Genomic DNA, 20,549 nt, shown 5'->3' on the forward strand with positions numbered 1-20,549 from the left:
CCGTGCTTGGCTCCCAGGATAGAGGCTGGCTGCCTGCCCGTCTTGTTTAAACTTGATACCGCTGTCAGCTGTAACCCCTAGACGCTTCTCCGAGATTCTAGGCATCTGCTTGGAATTCTGAATAATCGGCCTAACCTGCAGTGAAACTTGTTTGCAGGACTTTCGGACAGACCTATGGATGCAATAGGGCCTCTTTACTGGTGTATGTTCCTGCAGCATTTGTACAGCGTTTCATACTCGTGGCTAGGCTGCAAAGCGCTTCGATTTGCGCTGGGTTCCTGTCGCCCTTCGGAGTGTATGGTTGGAAGAAAGTGAGATGTAGTTTGTCCTATCTGGGAGGTGGTAGGGGAGCTTCACAGGTATAATTCAAACACGCTACATCGCTGCCCAGAAGCTTAGACTCCTTCGCACAGGCCCACTGCTCTTTGACAAGCTGGTCACCTGCAGCTTTTGTATATGTGAGTGGCAAGAGCCAGCTTTTAGGCCCTCCGGAATTCAAGGTGACTGTTTTATCTTGATTGAGCGGGGATCGTGTTTGAAAGCTTGGCGGATTGGACAGGAAGGGAGCATCGCCAGCTCGCACCTTGCTGAAGGGTGCAGTGGCCAAGAATGGGGCCAGCATTCTTGGTCTTGTTTGGCGAAAGGAGCTGAGCTTCTTTTGAGGGAAGAGTGGTGGTTGGTGTGGCTTGTTAAACACTACTTTGAATGTGATGTGTCTAGGCGCAGGCAGCCAGTGTCGGGACCTGATTCTCTGCCGTGAGGCCCATTTCTAGACTGCGAAGTTGTGTAAAATGAAATGATGGCAGACTCGCAGTTTGGACAAATGTTTGGTCATCTGTCCAATTTCAAAATATTCCCTAGTGCTCTTGTCCCAATTAGGAACAAATGAGTCACTGCCGAAACTTGCAAGTCTCGTAACTGGACCTTCTTCCTCCATAATCTTGTAGTGTCCCTACCAGTTGGGCTGTGGCCCATAGCACTTGGATACAGCGTACATCACCTTTGAATGGAGAGCCCTTCAGCCATGCACAGTGACATCCAGACTCCACATCCCCGCCCCTGGACCATATGCCCACCAGCTCACCGTACATACAGTGTCCCTCTCAGAATTATACTGAAGACATACTGAGGGATGCTTACTTGGCAGGGAACACTTTTTTTCTGTCATGCTATAGAGATATTATAGACCAAGAGTAGAATAGGCAAATACATTCTGCTTATACGTAGACCTAGGCCCCCTTCCTCCAGAATTCTGGGTAGGTTGGAGTAGAAGGCAACACAAACAGCCAGCTTTAGCCAAGATGTTATTTAACAAAATGTTAGGCTATGTTAGGGCATTTCTATAGTCTATGATCTGCCACTGGGTTAGTCTTGGAGCCTTTTCGACAGTCCATATGACTTTCCAGCTTGGTTTTGAGGTTTCCATTGCAGCCCAGAGTCTGGCTCGGCTTGCGGTGTTTTTTGCCAGTTGTTTTTCAGTGTGTTTCTCTGTTAGGAGGCTGTGTGTTCTCATTAAGATGTGGGTATGTGATTTTGATGTCTCTCGGGTGTAGCTTGAGGGGTTTACCAGTGACTTGCACATGTTGTAAGCCTGCATAAATGCCCCTTTTCCTCTAGGAGTAGATGTGCATTTTCAGTTGACTGATTTGGTGTATACCAATATTTACCCAATATATAGTGAAGATCTTCGCGATGTGTCGGACAGAGGACTCTGTAGGCTGCATTAAATTGGGATGTTTGAGGCCTCCCATGCAGGTATCTCTGCTGCAGCAGGAAGCAGGGAACTCCAGCAGATGATTAACTGATACAGAATTGCCCAGCATAGTCCCCAAGGAACTGAATGAAGTGTACCGTATTTTCTGGATATCAACATGCGGCGAAACTCCTTTACATCGCCAGTATTTATTTTGAAAAAATGGTATGGGTGCGGCTCTTCTGGACTAATGTGGAACAACCATGGGCTAATAAGCCTGTACGTTGTTTTAGACCATTGGTTCCTAACCTGTGCACCAGGGACCTCTGGGTATCGTGACTGCTTACAATATTAAAAGATTAATAAAGTGTGTGTATATAAATAAAGCAGCAAAATTGAAAGTTTTTCAAAATGTTCTGTCATTGTGAAGGAATTTGAAATTAGAGACTAACAATTAAGTTGGTATCCTCAGATGGATTCTTGGGGCAGTACAAGTGCACTAAGCAGAATTATTTATAGGCTTATAAGTGGCTTTAATTACATTTAGAAAAGCTTCATCCTTCCGATTAAAATTAAAAATGTGATTAAAAAATATATATATATTCTTTTGAATTAAATAAAATATTAAATATTTTGTGTATTTGTTCGATGGATGCCTATTTCTGTGGGTTTTTTTGTATTGTTTTGCAGTTCAAATAATCAAAAATGCTTTGCCTCCCCAACTTCTAATAATGACTCATTGGGGGTCAACAGGTTTCAGTGATGGTTAAGTAGGGGTCCACAGGAGTCACAAGGTTGAAAACCACGGTTTCTAGACTAAAGGATGCAACTTATGGACCCGAGTATAATTGGGAGACCAGTAACATTACTTCCCAAGAATTTTCTTCGCCCACCTGCCAATTTTGTTAGGCATCTACAGCTCACGGAGAGCTCTCACTGTTAATGACACCCAGTCACAGTGGGTTAGTTTAATTTTATCCAGAGCATCTTACTTCCTTTTTAGATGAAACATGATACCCCCTTAAGCTGCGATGCTCACTTGCTTAGCCTTGGAGAGATAAATGCACAGAGGCACAAGGGGCTGGAGTTTGGTTCAGTGGACAGATTAATGAATCTTCCTTTTCGAAGTCCCAGCGCACCTGTCTCGTTCACAATTCGCGTGAAGTGTCTTGGGATACTGCTGAAAATGCATGTCCATGATTGGTCCCTTGCATCGCATCTAAATACTCCGGCTGAACTGATGTCTCTGTTCAGACGCTTGGCATCCATGTTATAACGAGCAGAGGGCAAGCCATCCCATTGGACAAAAGCTGCTCTTACCAAAAATGATCAACAAGGAGGTCCTGACATTTTTCCTTCTAATAGGACTAAAATTCAAAAGCGTCCATTGCATTTTTTTATACCAGCCTCCACAGTGCATCAAGCAAGCATCGATTAGGAGCCTGACCTATTTCTGTCACCCCACCCAGAAACAAGAAAAGTTTGTTCAAATTAGGATCATAATACATTTTAGAGCCCAGTTTTTTAAACGGAGTGATACGAAACTGGGAGATTTTTGGGAAGAGAAGTAATGACTCTTCAGTCTCTTACCAGTGGAACTTTGTCTCCTTAACTTCAAATCATGCATGTGGTAACGTGTCACTGATGGAGATGGAAAAATCTTCTGCTGAGATGAACAGTGCGGCGCCGAAATTATGGTCAAGTCATGTAAGAAAGAGAGTGGTGGATGATGGCGCCTCACCAAAAAATAACGTTGTGAAAGCCATGAAGCTATTTATCATTCTATCTTGTGGAAGCAATGTTACGGACTCAGAAGTGGTCTCTTCCTGTGCAGTGCCTGGCCTTTTCTGCAGACATGGTGCAGACGCCAGTGGGCCTGTGCCTGGCCTGACTATTCTTTTAGTTGCCAGGGCCATTTCTTCTCTCCTTTGCTCCCTGTCCTGCTTGGGCCTGGATCAGCTACAGCCCCAGACTTTCATCTAAGTCTGGGCACCCAAAAACTCGCAGCTCCTGGCACATATGCCAGCAAGCTTCACTGAGTGAAATCATGTTAACCTTTTTTGTTTCCAACCTTTATGAACATTTTATTGTGTGATCGAATACAATATATTGGCCATTCGAAACCTGCTCTACATGTTACTGGTGGTTGTGTAATGTTAACTCTACTGTGTCTCCAAAACCCATCAGTGACGTCATTTGTGAGTGGTGCATTGAGGGTAGATTTGCTTTTATTGCTGTTGCAAACCATAGATCTGTGCTTTTAAGATTTTGGATCACAACCTTAACTTTCCTTTAAATGAAGACTTCGAGGAGGGTGGCTATTTTGTTCTTTATTATTAATGCTCCATATTTTATAATGCAACCATAACTTTACTTTAGCAGTTTTTTTGGGGGTTAAAAGGTTTTGGTTTGTTATGATGTACTCTTATCTTCTTGAGCAAAGTATCCACTCGGCGAGGACTTTGAGACAGGATTTCCCTTCCATGTCAACCTGCACTCACTCATGAAGACCCAGTAGGCACAATGTTCGGTCATGCCCAGGGAGCTCTGGGTATTGCCCCTGCCTGTTTGGCCATTCCCTCTGCCACGCCACTCTTGGTATGGACTTAAATGCACACAGTAAATACTGGATGCAGGTTGTAACTTGCAGGGATGCCGTGTACCTTGTGCCTTTATTCCCAATTGACACTGCTTTCGGCTGTTCCCAGCATTCACTTGCTGTTTGGCACATCAGGGAAGAGAGTTAGTTACTGGCGAGCATGCTGAGTGGGGATTTTTGCAATTCATTTGTGCCGTTAAAGGAGTTCAGTAATTTGGCGCCAACACTCGCCCCTTCACTCTCACAGGTGAGAATCACACTTAGTCTCTCACACTTACATTTTTATGCCCTTCATTCCAGTGAGTATAGAGGGTACATCCTTGATTTTGGCATGGTAAAAGATGTAGGATGAGGAGCGCTTCCCAAGAGGGTGGAAGTGTATTGCCTGCATTACTGTGGCTGCAAGGTGGAGACCCAGACACTGAAGCACTGAGGTTGGAGGCAGGGCCACCTTTAGAAATTTCATGAGTACTTTTGCTAGCAAGGGGCTACTGATTAGTTCCTCCAGAGCACTGCATCTGGTTGATGGTAGGGTGAGGAGTTTCCGTTGTGTTAACTGAGGAACTTTTTTAAGTTGCACTTCTTCTTATTTCGTCTATCTTTGATTACTCCTTTAAAAGAGGTTGATGACAACCAGGTACAGGAACCTCAGACTTAATTGTGCATATGTTGTGGGTGTACCTGCTTGGAGACAACCCACTGCTACCTGTTGTGATATGCATCACTCCACACAAAGTCTGTGTTTGGAGAGCAGCTTGAGAAAGACTCTTGAAAAGAGAACCACACCCAACTGGGTCTGAAGTTTGAGATTGTGACTCCACATCCCCTGTCTAATGTGTATCGGAGTGGGACCAAAACACATCGCTCAGACTCAGTTCTACATCCTTCATAACCAAGGAAGTGAGTCCTCCCTAGAGGACTCAAAGGACTGCTGTGTGGCCAGGTTTGTCTGCTTGACAGCCAGCATCCCAGAGGGAAGGGGATGTCAACTGAATTCTGCACTTTATGGCGGAGGAGATGTGTATCTCCCTCGAAGCATCCGTGTCTGCTGAGCGAGAATGTACTCGGCCTTGCAGGAGAAGATGTTCCGTGGATTCCCGGGACTGAGGAAAAACCATACAAAACAGACTACCTGAGAGCAAAGCCTGGACGACTTGTGCTGCAGAGGGCTCCCTGGTCACTCTGGAAGGATTTGGGATTGTGGCGGCGGAGTGAGGATGAAAGTGCTGTGGTGTCTGTTGGTTCAATTGGGGCTGCAGCTGCCATGGTGACTGTGCATGCAGTATTGGGGCTGCAACTGCCTTGGTGAATGCTTCGGTGCCAGAAGTTCAGTTTGGCCTGCATCTGCTGGGGCTGCCACTCAGTGCTGAACTGAGCCTGGGCAGCCGGGGACATTGATGAGCTGTCACAGCTGGAATCCTCAGCGGCCCCTAAAACGGTCTTGTATCACTACAGTTCCCTGCCTGTGGTGGGACAGCAGGGTCCCAGATCTGCCCTAGAGCAGTGACGGGGACTTTTACAAAACGAGTGTCGGGGGTAGGAACGTTTGAAAAATATGAAAGGAGTGTGCATTTCAGTTGTGGGACAATGAAAAGGTGCCCCTGAACCTGGTTCATGCGTTTGCTCCAATTGCTGTAGAGGGGAGAAGTTGATTAAGGGTATACTGGAAAGGCCTAGCAGGAGAATCCGTAGGTAAAGCGCCACAGGGGAGAATTATATTCAGGATCACTATGCTGCATATTGGATTGAATTGTTTCATATTTATTGCTGCTGTAAGACCAAGTGTTTTTTCAGTAAAAAACAAGTACTGGACTAAACATTAAAGTTATTATGTTGGCTATTTTGGTTTGAGTACTGAGCTTATGCACCACCCACTACCCTCAAAAGAAGCCTGTGAATGTTCCCCCTTGCTACACTGAGGGTAGGGTTGCACTTGGTCCAGTTTCCAGAGCCCTAGTATCATGCACACCAGGACACAGTGGCAAACGACCGTACCCACCACTGTTGGGGTCCAGTAGCTCCTATGTGCATTGTAGACGAGTCGTTTCCAGTCTAAATTTGAAATTGTGGTTTTTATGAACATAACAGTCCAGATATAGTAAGATTAATCATGTAGCACACCAACAACATTTTTCTAACTCAAATACCCCAAGCCACGGAATGATAAAGCATTAACTTTATGCCAAGTTGGGTGTACATCGGTTAGTTTTTGCTGCGTCAAAGTTTCTATCGGAATTAATAGGTAATGGATGTTTTAGAGGCCCACCAATATCTTTTGGCCGCTCTGATTAGCGGACTTGAATTTTTTATGTCTGCACTTAGGTGAATGAGCCAAGACACTGCAAGTAATTTTCTATGGTCTAAGCATTTTACCCCTAACGTGAGTTGCTATTGTTGACGGTGTAGTATGTGTAATGAATGGATACTACGGAGTATGCAACAGTGAAATGATGTGGTTACGTTTTATCTTGCAAAAATTGATTTGTTGAATTTTATCGTTTTGGCGTCCTTTGTATGTGCATGAAATTTGGTTGTGACTTGATATATTCAGGTTATGGTCCTTATTTCAAATGTAGTGCTGATGGGAAAGTTATATTTATGGTGGGTGAAGTAAAAGTGCAATTTTGACAAAATTTGAAATCACATAGCAGTTGGTGTTCCCAGCCACAAAAGAAATACTACATGCAGTTAGAATAGACTTGAAGAATCCACTTATGCTCTTTCACGGGTTTTGTGTAAAACAGTTATGAAAGTTTCAGTGGATAATTGGGGGATCATATTTTTTTTAAAACTGTGATAGGACAAAGCCACTTTTTCTGATAACGGCTGTTACAGAATCCATGGTCGCTTACCAAATCAGAGCGATCGAGCTGGTCACGACTAAAAACCGTTGTAGCTGCCATTTTCACAGTGTGCGGGATCCATGAAGTTTTAAGGATCAGCTTTGCATAAAAAGAAATTGTGAAGGTAATATGTGAAATGGGGGCATCCCTGACTCCTGGAAGGTAGTGTGGGAATTAAAGTGGGATGGCGGTAATTCCGTCAAACGTACAATTTGTAGAGATTTTTTTTGATGTTTATGAATCTAGCAACACAAATTCTGGAGGATCCCTTTGCCCAAGGAATGAGGTGCAAGCTTCCAAATTGGTGAGATCCTGCTCCCAAAAATAGAAAGATTTGTTTTTGGGCTCTCTTTCGATTTGTTGCCCTAAAGTGGGACCGCACGCCCTGAGGAGCAGCATAGAACCTGCACAAACAATGTAGGCATTTACTTTGATCCACTTGTCCCAGTAGAGATCTTAACATTTTAAAATAAAATTTGGCACACTGTCCACAAATGGGCACTTGGCACTGGAAAACTAGATGCCTTGTGGTCCTAGCCTGCTCCCCACCTCCAAAGTCTATGCGCAGTGGGTTAAAGGGCATGTGAACTGGTGCATGGCTTGGCAAAAGGCTCAGCTCTGGTGAAAGCCCACCACACATGGCTGAAATCAAATTTCTTAATAGGAACTCATTTTACACATTTGAAGGCAATGCACAGTTGGTTATGGCTGGGCACAGGGCAAGACAAAAGGAAGCAACCTTCGAAAGAATGATGCGGAGTGTCTACAAAGGCCATGCTGGATGGGTCCTTGCTTTGGAGAAAAGGATGCCTTGCACCAAGATCCCACTGCACATGACCAAAGGTCAATCGCAGTAGGTTCTTGAAGCACAGGAGCTGGTCCTATGGAATTGCTCGAATGCCATACTTATGCCCTGAGCTCACCTCCTAAGGATGTGTGCTTTGGTTCCCTGGTTTGGACAGTGGAAAGTGTTTGACATTATAAAACCTAAAAAATCACAAACAACTTTGTCAAAGGTAGATTGTTATTCGGAAGAGAAATATTGTGTGTTGTAAACCAAAAAAAAAACATTGTCATTCCCCTAACTTGATGGATGGTATGATTGTGAAACAAAGTAAAAATCATGGACGTTTACCAATTCGGGTGAGAGTTGCAACCATAGCTCCCACAATGTACTGTTCATGACATGACATCTGATGTTACTGATGTCACTTTAGATGCTATCTGTAACCTAATTGAATTGGTGTGAGAGATGAGGCAATCCTGTTGAAATACAGTGCCCTATATAAGACCATACTGGCCCTGACTGAGGCAATGCACCGTAACTTCCAGAGGTGGGGGTATTGAATGCATCCATGATCTTCTCCCAGAGGTCACTTTTTCACACCGTCTGTAGAGTAGGCAAGGCAGAGGGTTGTTGAGCACAATGCCCGGCTAGAGGATAAACTGTGAATATATTTTTTTTAACTAGTAGTGGAAATAGATATAGCTATTTTCATTACTATGTGAGTAAAATTAGGCTGGTGTGTCAGCTCTTGATAATTCAGTTATTCAGAACTGATCTGTTCATTAAATCTTTTGAACCTAAGCCTAGTTGACCATTCCTTGTCCATTTAATGTATATAAAGGCATGATGAATGGCTGTAAGGAGGAGATTTGATGTTGCTACTATAGTTTTCTGTCTGTAAGCACCAGAAAGTTTCAACTACAAAAACCCTTTTCAACTTCCAAGTCAGTAGTTAAAGAAACCAATTGCTGTCTTTTTTTTTATTTTATTTTTTTTTTAACCTCTTTTACAGATTTCTGTTTCTTTTTCCTAACCAAATACCCTTTTTAGATCGAGCTACTAGACCGCTCAAGCAATGTCTATTCTAAGACATATTGTGGACTTACAAAGTACATGCAGGGGCTTGGAGCCTGGCCATTGCTTGCCATTGGTTGACTTTCCTGTCACGCTTGCTTCTTATTCGATGAATTGATTTGTCCAGCTTGTCTGTCCTGCCCCTGGATCATAACCAATTTACTTGTGCCTTTCCACTGCTCACTTTTAGCGACCTACTTTTTAGTCCTCGCCTAGGCAGCGCTTGCGCTGTCTCATCGAGACATGCTGTATTCAGGATATTTGCATAAAGCTCCACCCACTTTCTGCTTATCTTTTTAATTGGCCCCTGTCCTTTGTAAATGGTGGCTTTTCATTGGTCAGTGGGCTTAGTAGTCCCTCCTTAGTACCACCTTGTCTCTTAACCTCCCATGAGGACATCCCCTGTAACATGTGGTGTTACTCCCTAGGTTTTAATTACAGCCTCGAGGCACTCTTTTCTTGAAGGCCTTCAGACAGGACACATACTTGGTCCTACCTAAGCTAGGCTGGCAGTGGTTACTTCGCTCACTAGAACAGATCACATTTATGAGACCATCTATAATTTTCCCTTCATCAGCTCCACACAGAGTACAACCTAATCTGAAATTAATATAATTATTTTGTCACATTTAAAAGCTACTAATTGTATATATGGACATAGCTATTTGAATGTACTAGTAGTACTGTCATGCCTGCAATGTATTCTGGATAGGGTGGATTTACCATATCTTCTGCAGGGTGCAGTACCATATGTGACCAAACGAGGTCCGCAGTGCTGGTGCCTTGGTCACTAGAGACCTCAAAGAAGCAGCTTGTGGTACTGCACCTAGATGTGCAGTGCTGGTGCCTTGCTCACTAGGGACCTCTAGGAGCAGCTTGTGGTACTGCTTCGAGACCTACAATGCTGGTGCCTTGCTCACTACGCAAGCTGCATTTGAAATGCATTACGTCTCGTGTTACTGAATGTATGAGCTATTGGTGTTGCATTATTATTTGCAACGTCAATACCTCAAACTATCAGTAATGCGAGACCTATTGCATTGCAAATGCTTGTTTCTTTTGTCTTGAGCACGCAGCAGGAGTGCATGTGTTTCCAGATTCTCCATAGTGTGCTTCTTCTCTTCCTAGCTTTGCTCTCCTTGTTGCTCTCTCGACCCTCACTTTTCCTCCCCACCCTGCCCTCTTTATTGCTACTCCGAACTAGGCCCTTCTCTCTCGCCATTGCTTTTCCTCCTGGATTGCCCTCTGTGTTGCCTCCATCAGTGTGTTGCTTTCCAGATGTCTCCATAGTGTGCTTCGGTTAATACCACCTGGCTCCATGTTCCTCTCTCTTGCCCATGTACTTTTTGCCTACCTGCTCCATGTTGCCCCTCTCCTAGTTTGTCCTCCTCACCCCCAGTGTTGCCTCTGCCCCTACATTGCTTTCCAGATGCCAGCATAGTGTGCTTCTCCCCCCCTCGTACTCTGTGTTGCACTCTCTTGCCCGTGCAAAACTTCCCTACCTGCTCCATGTTGCTCTCTCACCCTTTGCTTCTCCTCCTTATCTCGCCCTTTGCTTCTCTCTTCACGCGCCCTCTGTATTGTTTACCCCACCCGTGCCCTCATTCTCTCTTGCCTGTTGATTCTCCTCACCCCCCCTGCAATGTTTCCTCCAACCTACCATGGCCCTCCATGTTGCTTGATTTCCCCCCGTTCCCCACTTACACTTCAATTGCCATAGTGTCTTTGTCTAAAGTTTGTTTCCTTTATCCATGCTGCACTTCATTGAAAATGCCGTACAGCATGGCTAAAAACTATTGGTGAAGTCAGTAGGTCAGAAAGGTGCGACCTATTGGTTTTTCCAATGCTTCTTTCTTATTTTTTTAGCACTCCTATACTTGACCTACTTGTGAAAACTGAGATAATGATGCATTCTTTCTGACCTATATTTGTAACCTCATAGCCACAGAGGATACAAAAAGGAGGTTCAACCGGACCGCTCTAAAGTGCACTTAGTGTATATTCTTTAAGACCCTTTCCACTGAAGACGGGCAGTCCTCAGAACAGGCAAGCCATGCTAACCGCTTTGAAGAAGATCTAAATTGTGCTGCCTTATTAAAGCTGCCCAGTTTGTGGGTCAAGCGAGAGAGTATTTACACTGTAGATAATGTTCTGTTTTCCATGTGATTCAGGGAAGGGCTAGGTAGGTGACGTTTTATGCTACTGCTGCAGAGAGAACTTTGAATAAAGTTAAGGCATGGTTGCGCTTTTGGACGAACTGGTACCAGAGAGATTCTAGCACTATTTGCAAAGGCATTTTGGAGTAAGTAAAATAGTATTTCTGCAGCACTCTTTAGCATAGACTTGCATGCCTTTGTGAATTGGCCCTAATAAAATGTAAAATGACAATATTAATTTACAGTCAAAACAATTAGAAAGTACTCTGCCCTCTTCACACTTTTACCAATAGGAAGTTTTACGTTTCAGGTTAGATTCATAAAGGCACATAAGAGTATGTAAAGAATACTGCTGAAATTGGACTTCCCACACTGTTGCTATTCAAGACTCCTCACATGCACTGATATGTTTTTAGGAAGTTACCAAGCCCGGATAGGCCTTCACATCCATATAGAATCAACAAATATTTCAATTTCATTTTCAGTTATTACAGTCTCTAGGCCAAGTTGATTCCACCATGGGCCCAAACCTTAGTATGGGATGGCCGGCACCCTCTATCCTAGTATATATTATTCTCCATAAGCGCACAGTAATTCATCGCACTCACTCAGCACATGTGTGGGCCTTCCTCACTTCCAATGCCCTTCTTCGCCAGGAGACTTATTCCTGCATTTATACCACAAATCTAGAGGAGCCAGATTGTTTATAATAGATATATTCGACCTGTGAAGGCAGGTCATAGAACTTTCTTTTTTATCCAGAGGATCTGCAGCTTAATCTGCCCTTAAATTGTACTCAGAAAGACAATGGGTTCTGGTATTTAAGAGTGGTGGGTGACTTGTTTGGTGCCACTGCTTTGTGGATTAATGTATTTGAAACGTAGGTCCCATCTACTTAGCAACTCAGTAGCCATACTGGCCCCTTCTGTGTCATTTGGTATTTACATGTTTTTTTTTTTTTTTTACCAAAGGGCGGTGCCTAAGCTTCTGTTTGGAATCTTGCTTGAGCCGTGATGCATTGTAGTGGGAACTCTGGTTAATCAAGTTTTCTCTAAGGCAATTAAATAGAAAGTGATTCAAAATCTGCAATTAATTTTTATGCGTTTGCCTGCACAGTGTTTGCGAAATCTCTTGTTTTAGAAAAAAGGTCTTAGAAGGGGCATATAAACTGCCCACTACTTACCTTTTACTTAATATTGGCTAGCTCCCATGTAGTTCCCACGTAGCTTTACTCGCCATTGGTGGCTTCCCATGTGGCTCACATATCCCTCTTGTTTCTTTGTTTTCTATTGGTGAGTGCTTCCTCCCGCCTCTGTCCTCCTTTTAGCTTACTATTGGCTGGCTCCCACACACTTTACTTAGTATTGCCTGTCTCTCGCATGGCTCTCAAGTCACTTTGTTTCCTATTTGTCAGCGCTTCCTTCTCACCTCCATCTTCCTCTTGGGCTTCCAGTCTTCATTGTGCTGTGGAGCCTTGACCAAGTACTGCTTCCACTTGCCAGTGTCCTTCCTCTGCAGGCTCCAGGGGATACTTTTTTTTGCTCTCTTCGCACCTTTTCCAGCAAAGCTTCTTGCGGGCTACGTAACCAAAGCACTTTGCACAGTCTTTTTGCCCAAAGGTCTACTACAATCAACCTGTCGTTTATCTGTAAAGATTATGGAACTTGGTGTTGAGATGTCAGAAGCACATATGCTCTGCTTCTAAACTTCCTCGTACCTCCCACAAAACCAAGACTAGACACTGTCGATCGACAAAGCTATCTGGCATATATTGAGCTCTCTTTCCATGAAGCTCTGGCCACCTCGCGCTGTCTTTTTGAGCTGGTGGTAAAAATGTTGAAATAAAAAACACAGTGGACGAGAAGTAAATGACCAGAAATCTAATTAAGTAGAAAACAAAAATACTGCATGCGTGAGAATGCAGTACATTTTTTATGAAAATGTTTTCGTCCTGCTGAACTCCCCCATTGTATGTATTTAGTTAGACCACTCAATTTAGATTTATTTGCGTAGAAAAATAAGCAAGGAAGGTATTGTGTTGCACGCTAAAAGAGGCATTATATTATTTTGTAGCCTCTTAACACAATCCCAGCGCTGCTGCCTTGGAGGCGCAGCTGAAGTCAACTGGCCCTCTGACATACAATGCTACCAAACCTAAAAATTTTATTGAAACTTCCCGGGCTAAAAGAGTGCAGCTAAGGGGCTGTTACGGATTTTTCACTCCTCATGGTCCAAGAACCCTCCTCCTAGGTTTAGCGCTCTACATGACCAGCATTGGCAAAGCTAATAGGTTTCGCCTCTGCAAAATATGTTGATTTTGTCAATGTTTTTTTAGACATGTTAAACAGTGTACAGCACGGCTTAAAGGAGAGGGCACTATGACACAGTCAATGTCCACCTCATAGCGCTTTTAAAAGAAAAAACTTTAAGCAACAGCTAGCGCAGCTGTGCATCATATCTTTAAAAAAATTGACAAAACCAATAGATTAGCAGTGGCGAAACCTATCGGCTTTGCCAATGCTAGTGTTCTCTAAAGACACACTTCTTCTTTGTCCTTAAGGCAACACCCACCCAGCACCTCCCCAAGCAAAGAATAACTTGCACAATTATGTATTTGGCTTTAAATCTCACATGGTGTCTTATTTCTAACCCTGGGCGTAGTTCGCGGAGTAGCGCTACGCAAAGTGCGCTTCGCACTACGCGTAGCACTTCGCGAACTGCGTAGTACCCTGTTCGCGCTGTGCAAGATGCCGCTTTCAATGATTGCACAGTGCGGACAAGCATCCGGCACTGTGCAATCATTGAAAACTGCATCTTGCACAGTGCGAGCTGTAGTTTTCTGCCGCTCGAGTAGATTTTTACTCGAGCGGCAGCTTTCTTAACGCGAACTGGTAGTTTCTCGTCGCGAGCATACGCGACCACTCGCAATGAGAAACCTGACCTCACGTTGAGAATCTTGCCGGGAGGTTTATTTTCCACGCTCGCGATCGCCAACTTGATGTTGCTGATCGCGAACGAGGAAAAAGTCTCGCCGGGATGTCGTTTTGCTTGCTCGCAGTCGCCAACTTGACGTTGAGGACCGCGAGCAAGCAAAAAATTACCGCTGCACTACGCAACGCTACGCATGTTTGCACTGTGCTTCGTGCAATTCAAGTAGTGCGAAGTAGCGCAAACTACGCGAGCGTAGAGTAGGGCTTTGCCAAGGCTTACTTATTTCTTTCCTCGGTTCTAATGAATTAGTGCGCCTAATAATTCCTTCCATCTTGGTCTACACTCCAGATGCATCTGTGATTCTTCCTTTCTTTTTCTTTGTGAGAATCTCGATACAATTTACTTAATTTCAGCACTATATATGGTAAAAAATTAATAAAAAATGATTCTTATTAAACGAGATCTTGCCCATGCAGAACAACTTAAACTCTGGGTGCGCTCTTACCAATGCGCATTAGTCTTCCATGCAGAATATAGTGATATATGTTCATCTTGTAGGTTTAAATGGGCCCTATAGAAGCAATTTTAGTTTTGAAACACTTGTCAAATCTGATTTTGTATGATGAAAGATGAGAGAAATTAGCATATTAAATAAGTATTAGTGTCTATTTGTTTGGACAAAGTCCCTGCCGTTAGAATCTGATTGAACAGTCACGAAAATAGTTTGCGAGTGAAATCAAGAACCTCTTCCATGTCTCCCTGTTGTTGAATTAAAAAATGTGTTGGTGCATGGGAGAGCACCATGGAGCTCCCGGTGGTCGCTTTCCATTAAACCCTCGTATTTGGATACTGTCCTGCTCTACTATAAGCGAATGGAGGACGCTGCAGAATTCTTGCAAAAAGCCTTCCCTACCACTGAAAGGAAGATGGATCAGATCTTTACATTTGAGCACACGGTGAATGGTTTCTCCATCTCGCTCATACAGGCATTGCTTTGCTGTTCTTTGTTATGATAAATATTTATACTGCACACAGCCCAAACTTAATCTCTTTAGGTGTCGAAAATTCCGTCAGTTGCAAGAAAGCTGAACCCGATGTGCCCTGTTTCTTCTTTCTCCTAAACAAACTATGTAGCAAAGACAACAAGCTAGAACTTGTTCGACCAGGCTCACCCTAGGAAAAAGCCACCTTTAAGGATTATTTGGCATACACTTGTATCGAGCCAAACCCCATTCTGTCATGAGAGGGGGGAAGCTTTCTTACCCCTTGTTTACCTTGTCTGCTGTACCTGTCCTGCAAAACTGTTGTGGAAAGCCTCACCCACCTTGCATTCATATCCAGATTTATCACCTTCAACTAAGTTTAAATGTTCAGAAAAACATTGTGATCTTCCAAGTAGCTCAACATATAGATTTACTGGAGGTTTTGTAAAGCACTAGTTGCCTGTAGAAACAGCATCCCAACACCTTGCCAGGATGGGGCCAGTGGGCACTGCTGGTGCCAGAATAAAGTCTTCAGAATCTGCTAGTAGAGTGCATAGTACCGGGAGAAAGATTGGCATCCAGGCACACCCTTTTAGGCTCTGGTGATGTCATTATATGAGCAATCTCTATTGGTGGGAGAGAGATGGTAACACCGTGGTCAGCCGAGAAATGGCAGGTTGCTCATAAACTGTTAGCATGCACTGGTCATGGGCCTCCGAACATCTTCATGAGCGTAGATATTTATGCGGGAGAATAGTGCCTGCGCGTCATGGGGCAGAAGTACAGGGTGCCCTTAAGTCTAGAGTGGTCCTGTTTGACAATCGAACCCAAGGGTAGGAACAACTAACACAGTCCTATGAAAAGTACAAAAAATATGTAGCTTGCCTCTACATGATGTACCACAGACCTGGTTGACCTGCCACCATAATTGCGGATGCACACTCACAGATTTAAATCAGTAGTTTTATAAACCGTCCTCTGTACCTGACTGATTACTAACCTCATTCTTTCAGCTGTGTAAAAAGCAAGGATATTTGAAATTCTCCATTGCAGGAAGGACATCTTTGTGTTTTTTTTGTTTAAATATGATATGTTTGTTAAAAAAATAATAATGCCTGAATACAACAGTGAAATATTTCAAGCAAGAAATAAGAGTATTTTTGCTTCGAGGAGCAACAGAAGGTGGATGATGACTACTAGAAGATTTAAAGTGGCTGAAATATATCTAGTGTTTTAGCTGGGCTAATCTCTGAACCATATGTAGCACTGGGAAGAGTGTCTACTCGCCAGCAGATATGGCAACTAGATTACATGGTAAGAGTCCCTTTTTGGAAGAACAGCGAGTAACCAAAATGTTTGTAACTGAAGAACTTTGTTGGTGACTACAATGACCTTTCCAGTCAGTTTGGGACAAGGAATGGGACCATGACAAACACAAGCCCATTTTGAGACCTTCACAAGGATACAGTGGCTGAGGTTTTGTTACCGTAACTATCGCAGACCACAGTGTGACCGAGTGGGTTGGTATGGTGGGTGGCCTTTTCAGCTACAGTGTTGGTGAGCTGGATGGTCCTCAGAGGCCCTCTGGGTGAGTGGGATTGTACCAAGACCCACCGAGACAGCATGTGGGCGAGTGTGAAAGTACCGTGACTAATACAGGGACGTGATGGTACGCTGACTCTCATAGGCACCCGGTTGGATGATACCATGATCCTAACATGCACATTGCTGTAGAGTGGCATAGTTCTTTAGCCCATGCAGGCAAGGCGTAGGAGAGGAATGTCCAGTAGGTCCCTCACAGGCACAGTATAGGACCGTCATAGTTCAGAGTTCCCCAGTCCTAGATGAGTGTGATTGTTACTGTTTGAGAGGGATTATCACTATGACAGTCATAGCCACATTTACAGTTTATTTATTGAAGGACCATTATTGCCAGGTGAACAACTGCAGGTTCCCTCTTGTAGCGTTTTCTTTGAAGATCTTGCTGTTTTAGTTCCCTAAAAGATTTGAAATATTTCAAGAGTTCTTGAAACAGAGTGCATTTTTTCGCAGAAGATCCATCTGGATGTTTTAGAATCTCAAGGCATTGTCCCATTTTTCTTTGTGGGTGAAGTGCCTTGAAAATGTACATTTTCTCATAGTTTTATGCCTGAGATATAGGAGTGTGGTGATCAGGTGTATGTTGGGCCCTTAGCTATGTCTGAGAAAATCACACGAGCTTGGCGATAGCCACACAATCAAGTGTTACCAATCACGGCTGTAGGGTATATAGAACTTATGATTGAGTTTGTATACTGTTCTAGGCTTGCTTTCTTAAGCCATCTGAATGAGTGACTGTACTGACCAGTGACCTTGGATTACTCTTGGGTTTCCATAAACTCATAGATTGACCTGTACGCACATTCCTGAACGATTGAATGGCCACGGAGGCATGATGTTGGGTATGTTAACAAATTTGATCGACTGGGACGCATGCAACTGCTCTCCTGCTTGCTGCTTTTATGAGTGTCATGGCGAAACCTCACCGCTTCGGTGACCTTCGACTCAGATACATGCAACTGCTGTCCTGCTCGCTGCTTATATGAGGGCTGTGGCACAAACTCACACTGATCCCATATGTACATATGGCATTGTGTCCAGCATGGGTTCCATCATTTCTCTTCTCTTGGAACTACAGTTTACAAAAGGAGAAAACTACAGCAAGAAGAAGGAAGTTCATATGAGATTCCAACATGTCTCCACTGTTGACAAAGCGATGTATTTATTTTTTATATGTATACATCGTTCTTGACCTCGTATGATTGAGAAATGGCATTTGTTTTTAATTGTTCACCACACAAACGGCACCTGTGTAACTTGGCCTCCTTAAACTGCCCCCCAAGTGGACGTAATTAAGAACAGGTAACTCTATTACTTGAGCCGTACGACCACCAGGGTAGCAAGTTTGGCTAGGTCTGTTGGTTCTGAATTAATACGTGTGATTGTGTTCTTTTTCACGTTGAAAACGACTTTCAGATGATGTTAATATACATGAAAAGTTAACCAAAGTTTGTATATTTGCTTAGTTGCTTCTATATCTCTTACCTGCTTCATTCTACCTCTGCTTCTCTTTTCTGCCCCATCTATAGGTTGTGCAGCGGATTAAGGCGATAGAGAATGAGACCCGCCTGCTGGTTGTAGACAAAGAAACAGATGAATACTTGCGTAGCCTTCACATCACCTATGCCGAGGCGATGGAGCAAGGCGACGCCCTAGGGAACCTGCCCCAGTCTCCTACCAACTCCACCTCTGGGAACCTGCCCAGTTCTCCGTCTAACTCCACTTTGGATAACTCTCCCTCTTCACCCACCAACTCCATGTTTGGGAACTCTCCTACATCTCCGTCCAGCTCCACATTGGGGAATTCCACTACATCTCTCACTTCCTCCATGAAGTCGCCCAGCAGTGACAATGGGGAGGTTTGGAAAACGCAGGTGGACATCAGCGATGGGGACCTGAGCAGGCGCTCGCTCAGTCACACCTCCGAAAATGGTAGACAGGTAAGGTGTAGCACCCAGAGCTCCATTAGGTTCATTGAACTGGTGCTAGAGAAGTTTTCTAGGCACATTTGAACTGCCTCGCGAAAACACTCGAAACAGTATTTGCCCCGATATTTTGGTCCACGAGTCCATGCAACGGTGCACGGCACCAGCGCAGTGTGTGTTCTTTGGTTGGTTAATCCAAAATTGCACCACTTTGATCTGGCCTCCAGTGCTTTGTCACAGCTTTGATACTGAAAATAAATAATTTGTAGATTGTAAATAAGTGAACCACAGAAGTAATTACAGATGTGCTACCACAGTTCTAGACCAGTCCAAAAGACGACAACCTGAAGACCGTTTGATTGCCAGGAATTAGTTACCGTGACGGCTCTGTCCATCTGAGCAGACATAGGCTATTGTGATGTCTGATGCTCTGAAACATGACCAGGCCCTTGCTTATTACCATACCATATTGTGAACTAATGCATTTATTATAAAAGTGTTAAAAAAAAATTTGGAATGAATGGTTGACAGTCAAGTGTCTGCATTGCAAACTCTTTTAAAGTGATATTCACCGGGCAGATAGGAAACGCCGAAGGGAAGATGGGTCTAGCAACTTGTGCTTGGTTCTTTTTGCAAAGTGGAGGCTGACTTTATGCAAGCCGCGTGCACCTTTATGGCCAAACACTGTAAATTACGTCACCTGCTTGGTATTGATTACCAAATAGTTGGCACTCTTAGTTTTTTCTAAGTTTGTAACTGAAGGGAAGGGGTGCGATTTGTTGCAGCGCTTTGACTGATTAATCCCCCGCCTCTGTAGTGCGATTTTAGAATTTCAGGATTGATGCTTATGTCTACTGCACCAAAAAAAGGGTTGTTGTGTAATACAAGGACTACTTTTCTCAACATCCAGTGACTGCGGGCGAGATAAGCCTTCCAGACTAACACAAGATCCAGTGTCTTCTCTGCAAGCAATGCCGTATGATAAGTGCCTGCATGTATTGTATTGTAATTGCATTTGTATAGCGCTTACTACCCCTGACAAGGCATCAAAGTGTTTTTTGGCAAGTAGCACACTACTCCCGAACCCATAAAGGATTAGCAGTGAATTAGTATAGTAAAAATATGAAAGTAATTTGAGTGGTGGATATGTTAGTCAGTTATTTGGATTGAGAAGGATAGTGGAGGGATAGAAGAGGGAAAAATGTTTGCATGTGGATCCATTCGAATCTTAGGGATTTTTGCTAGAACCCATTGGTTCAGAGATTAAAAAGGTAACATTGTTAGCATAGGTGTCGGAGGAAGTGAAGGAACGGAAAGAGATGAAGCAACAATACAGCACGGTAGTGGAGAAAAGTACGAATGTGACCATATCGGAGCGCCGTGGTCTTGAATCTTGTGTGGTTGTAGGAAGAGCATGTCTTCTGTTTGCATTAGGTATTTTTTAAAGGCCAGCCTAAAAGTGTAGGCCACGAGGTTCAGTGGTAGTGAAGTCCAGCTGATTAATGCAAAAAGACCAGCTGACTGATATTGAGAGTTTTGGGATGCTGATAGACTGGTGAACTTCCCTTAGAAGCAAGTTACGGAGAAGAGATCAGGTTTAAATATTAAGGTGATGGAACCCCATGATGTGTTTCAGACCTGTAGGATTTTGGACTAGGTGCTTTTTAGGTCTATCCTACCTATAGTGAATGGACTGGCTCTCCAAAGAGTATTGTTTACAATAAAGGGCTTGGAGCCTGCCCACTGCTTACAATTTGTTGGCATGCTTATTGTGCTTAACTGTTTTGTCCTTTCATGGCTTATTTGTGCAACAGATTATTTCGGTTCTTTTTCATTTTGTACGTGGCTCCTTCTAGTGTGGGGTACTTTGTTATGTGCTGTACCCGATAGCTGGTTCTTTTGGTTTGTCAAGTAAGACTTGGAGAAATGGGCAAATGTCTGCGAGGTGAATAATTTCAA

General features: G+C 43.7%; 1 protein-coding gene across 2 annotated transcripts in view; it reads left to right on the forward strand.

Annotated features, from left to right (window-relative positions):
• NHERF2 (NHERF family PDZ scaffold protein 2) overlaps positions 1 to 20,549 on the forward strand; it is a 347,541-nt gene that overhangs the window by 8,181 nt on the left and 318,811 nt on the right. For both annotated transcript variants that reach the window (XM_085629400.1, XM_085629399.1), the window contains exon 2: positions 18,195 to 18,605. In XM_085629400.1, coding sequence (XP_085485526.1) covers positions 18,195 to 18,605 — 411 coding nt within the window. The remainder of the gene's footprint in view (positions 1 to 18,194; positions 18,606 to 20,549) is intronic.

Source organism: Triturus cristatus, chromosome 10, assembly GCF_964204655.1.
Source record: "Triturus cristatus chromosome 10, aTriCri1.1, whole genome shotgun sequence".
Classification (NCBI taxonomy): domain Eukaryota; kingdom Metazoa; phylum Chordata; class Amphibia; order Caudata; family Salamandridae; genus Triturus; species Triturus cristatus.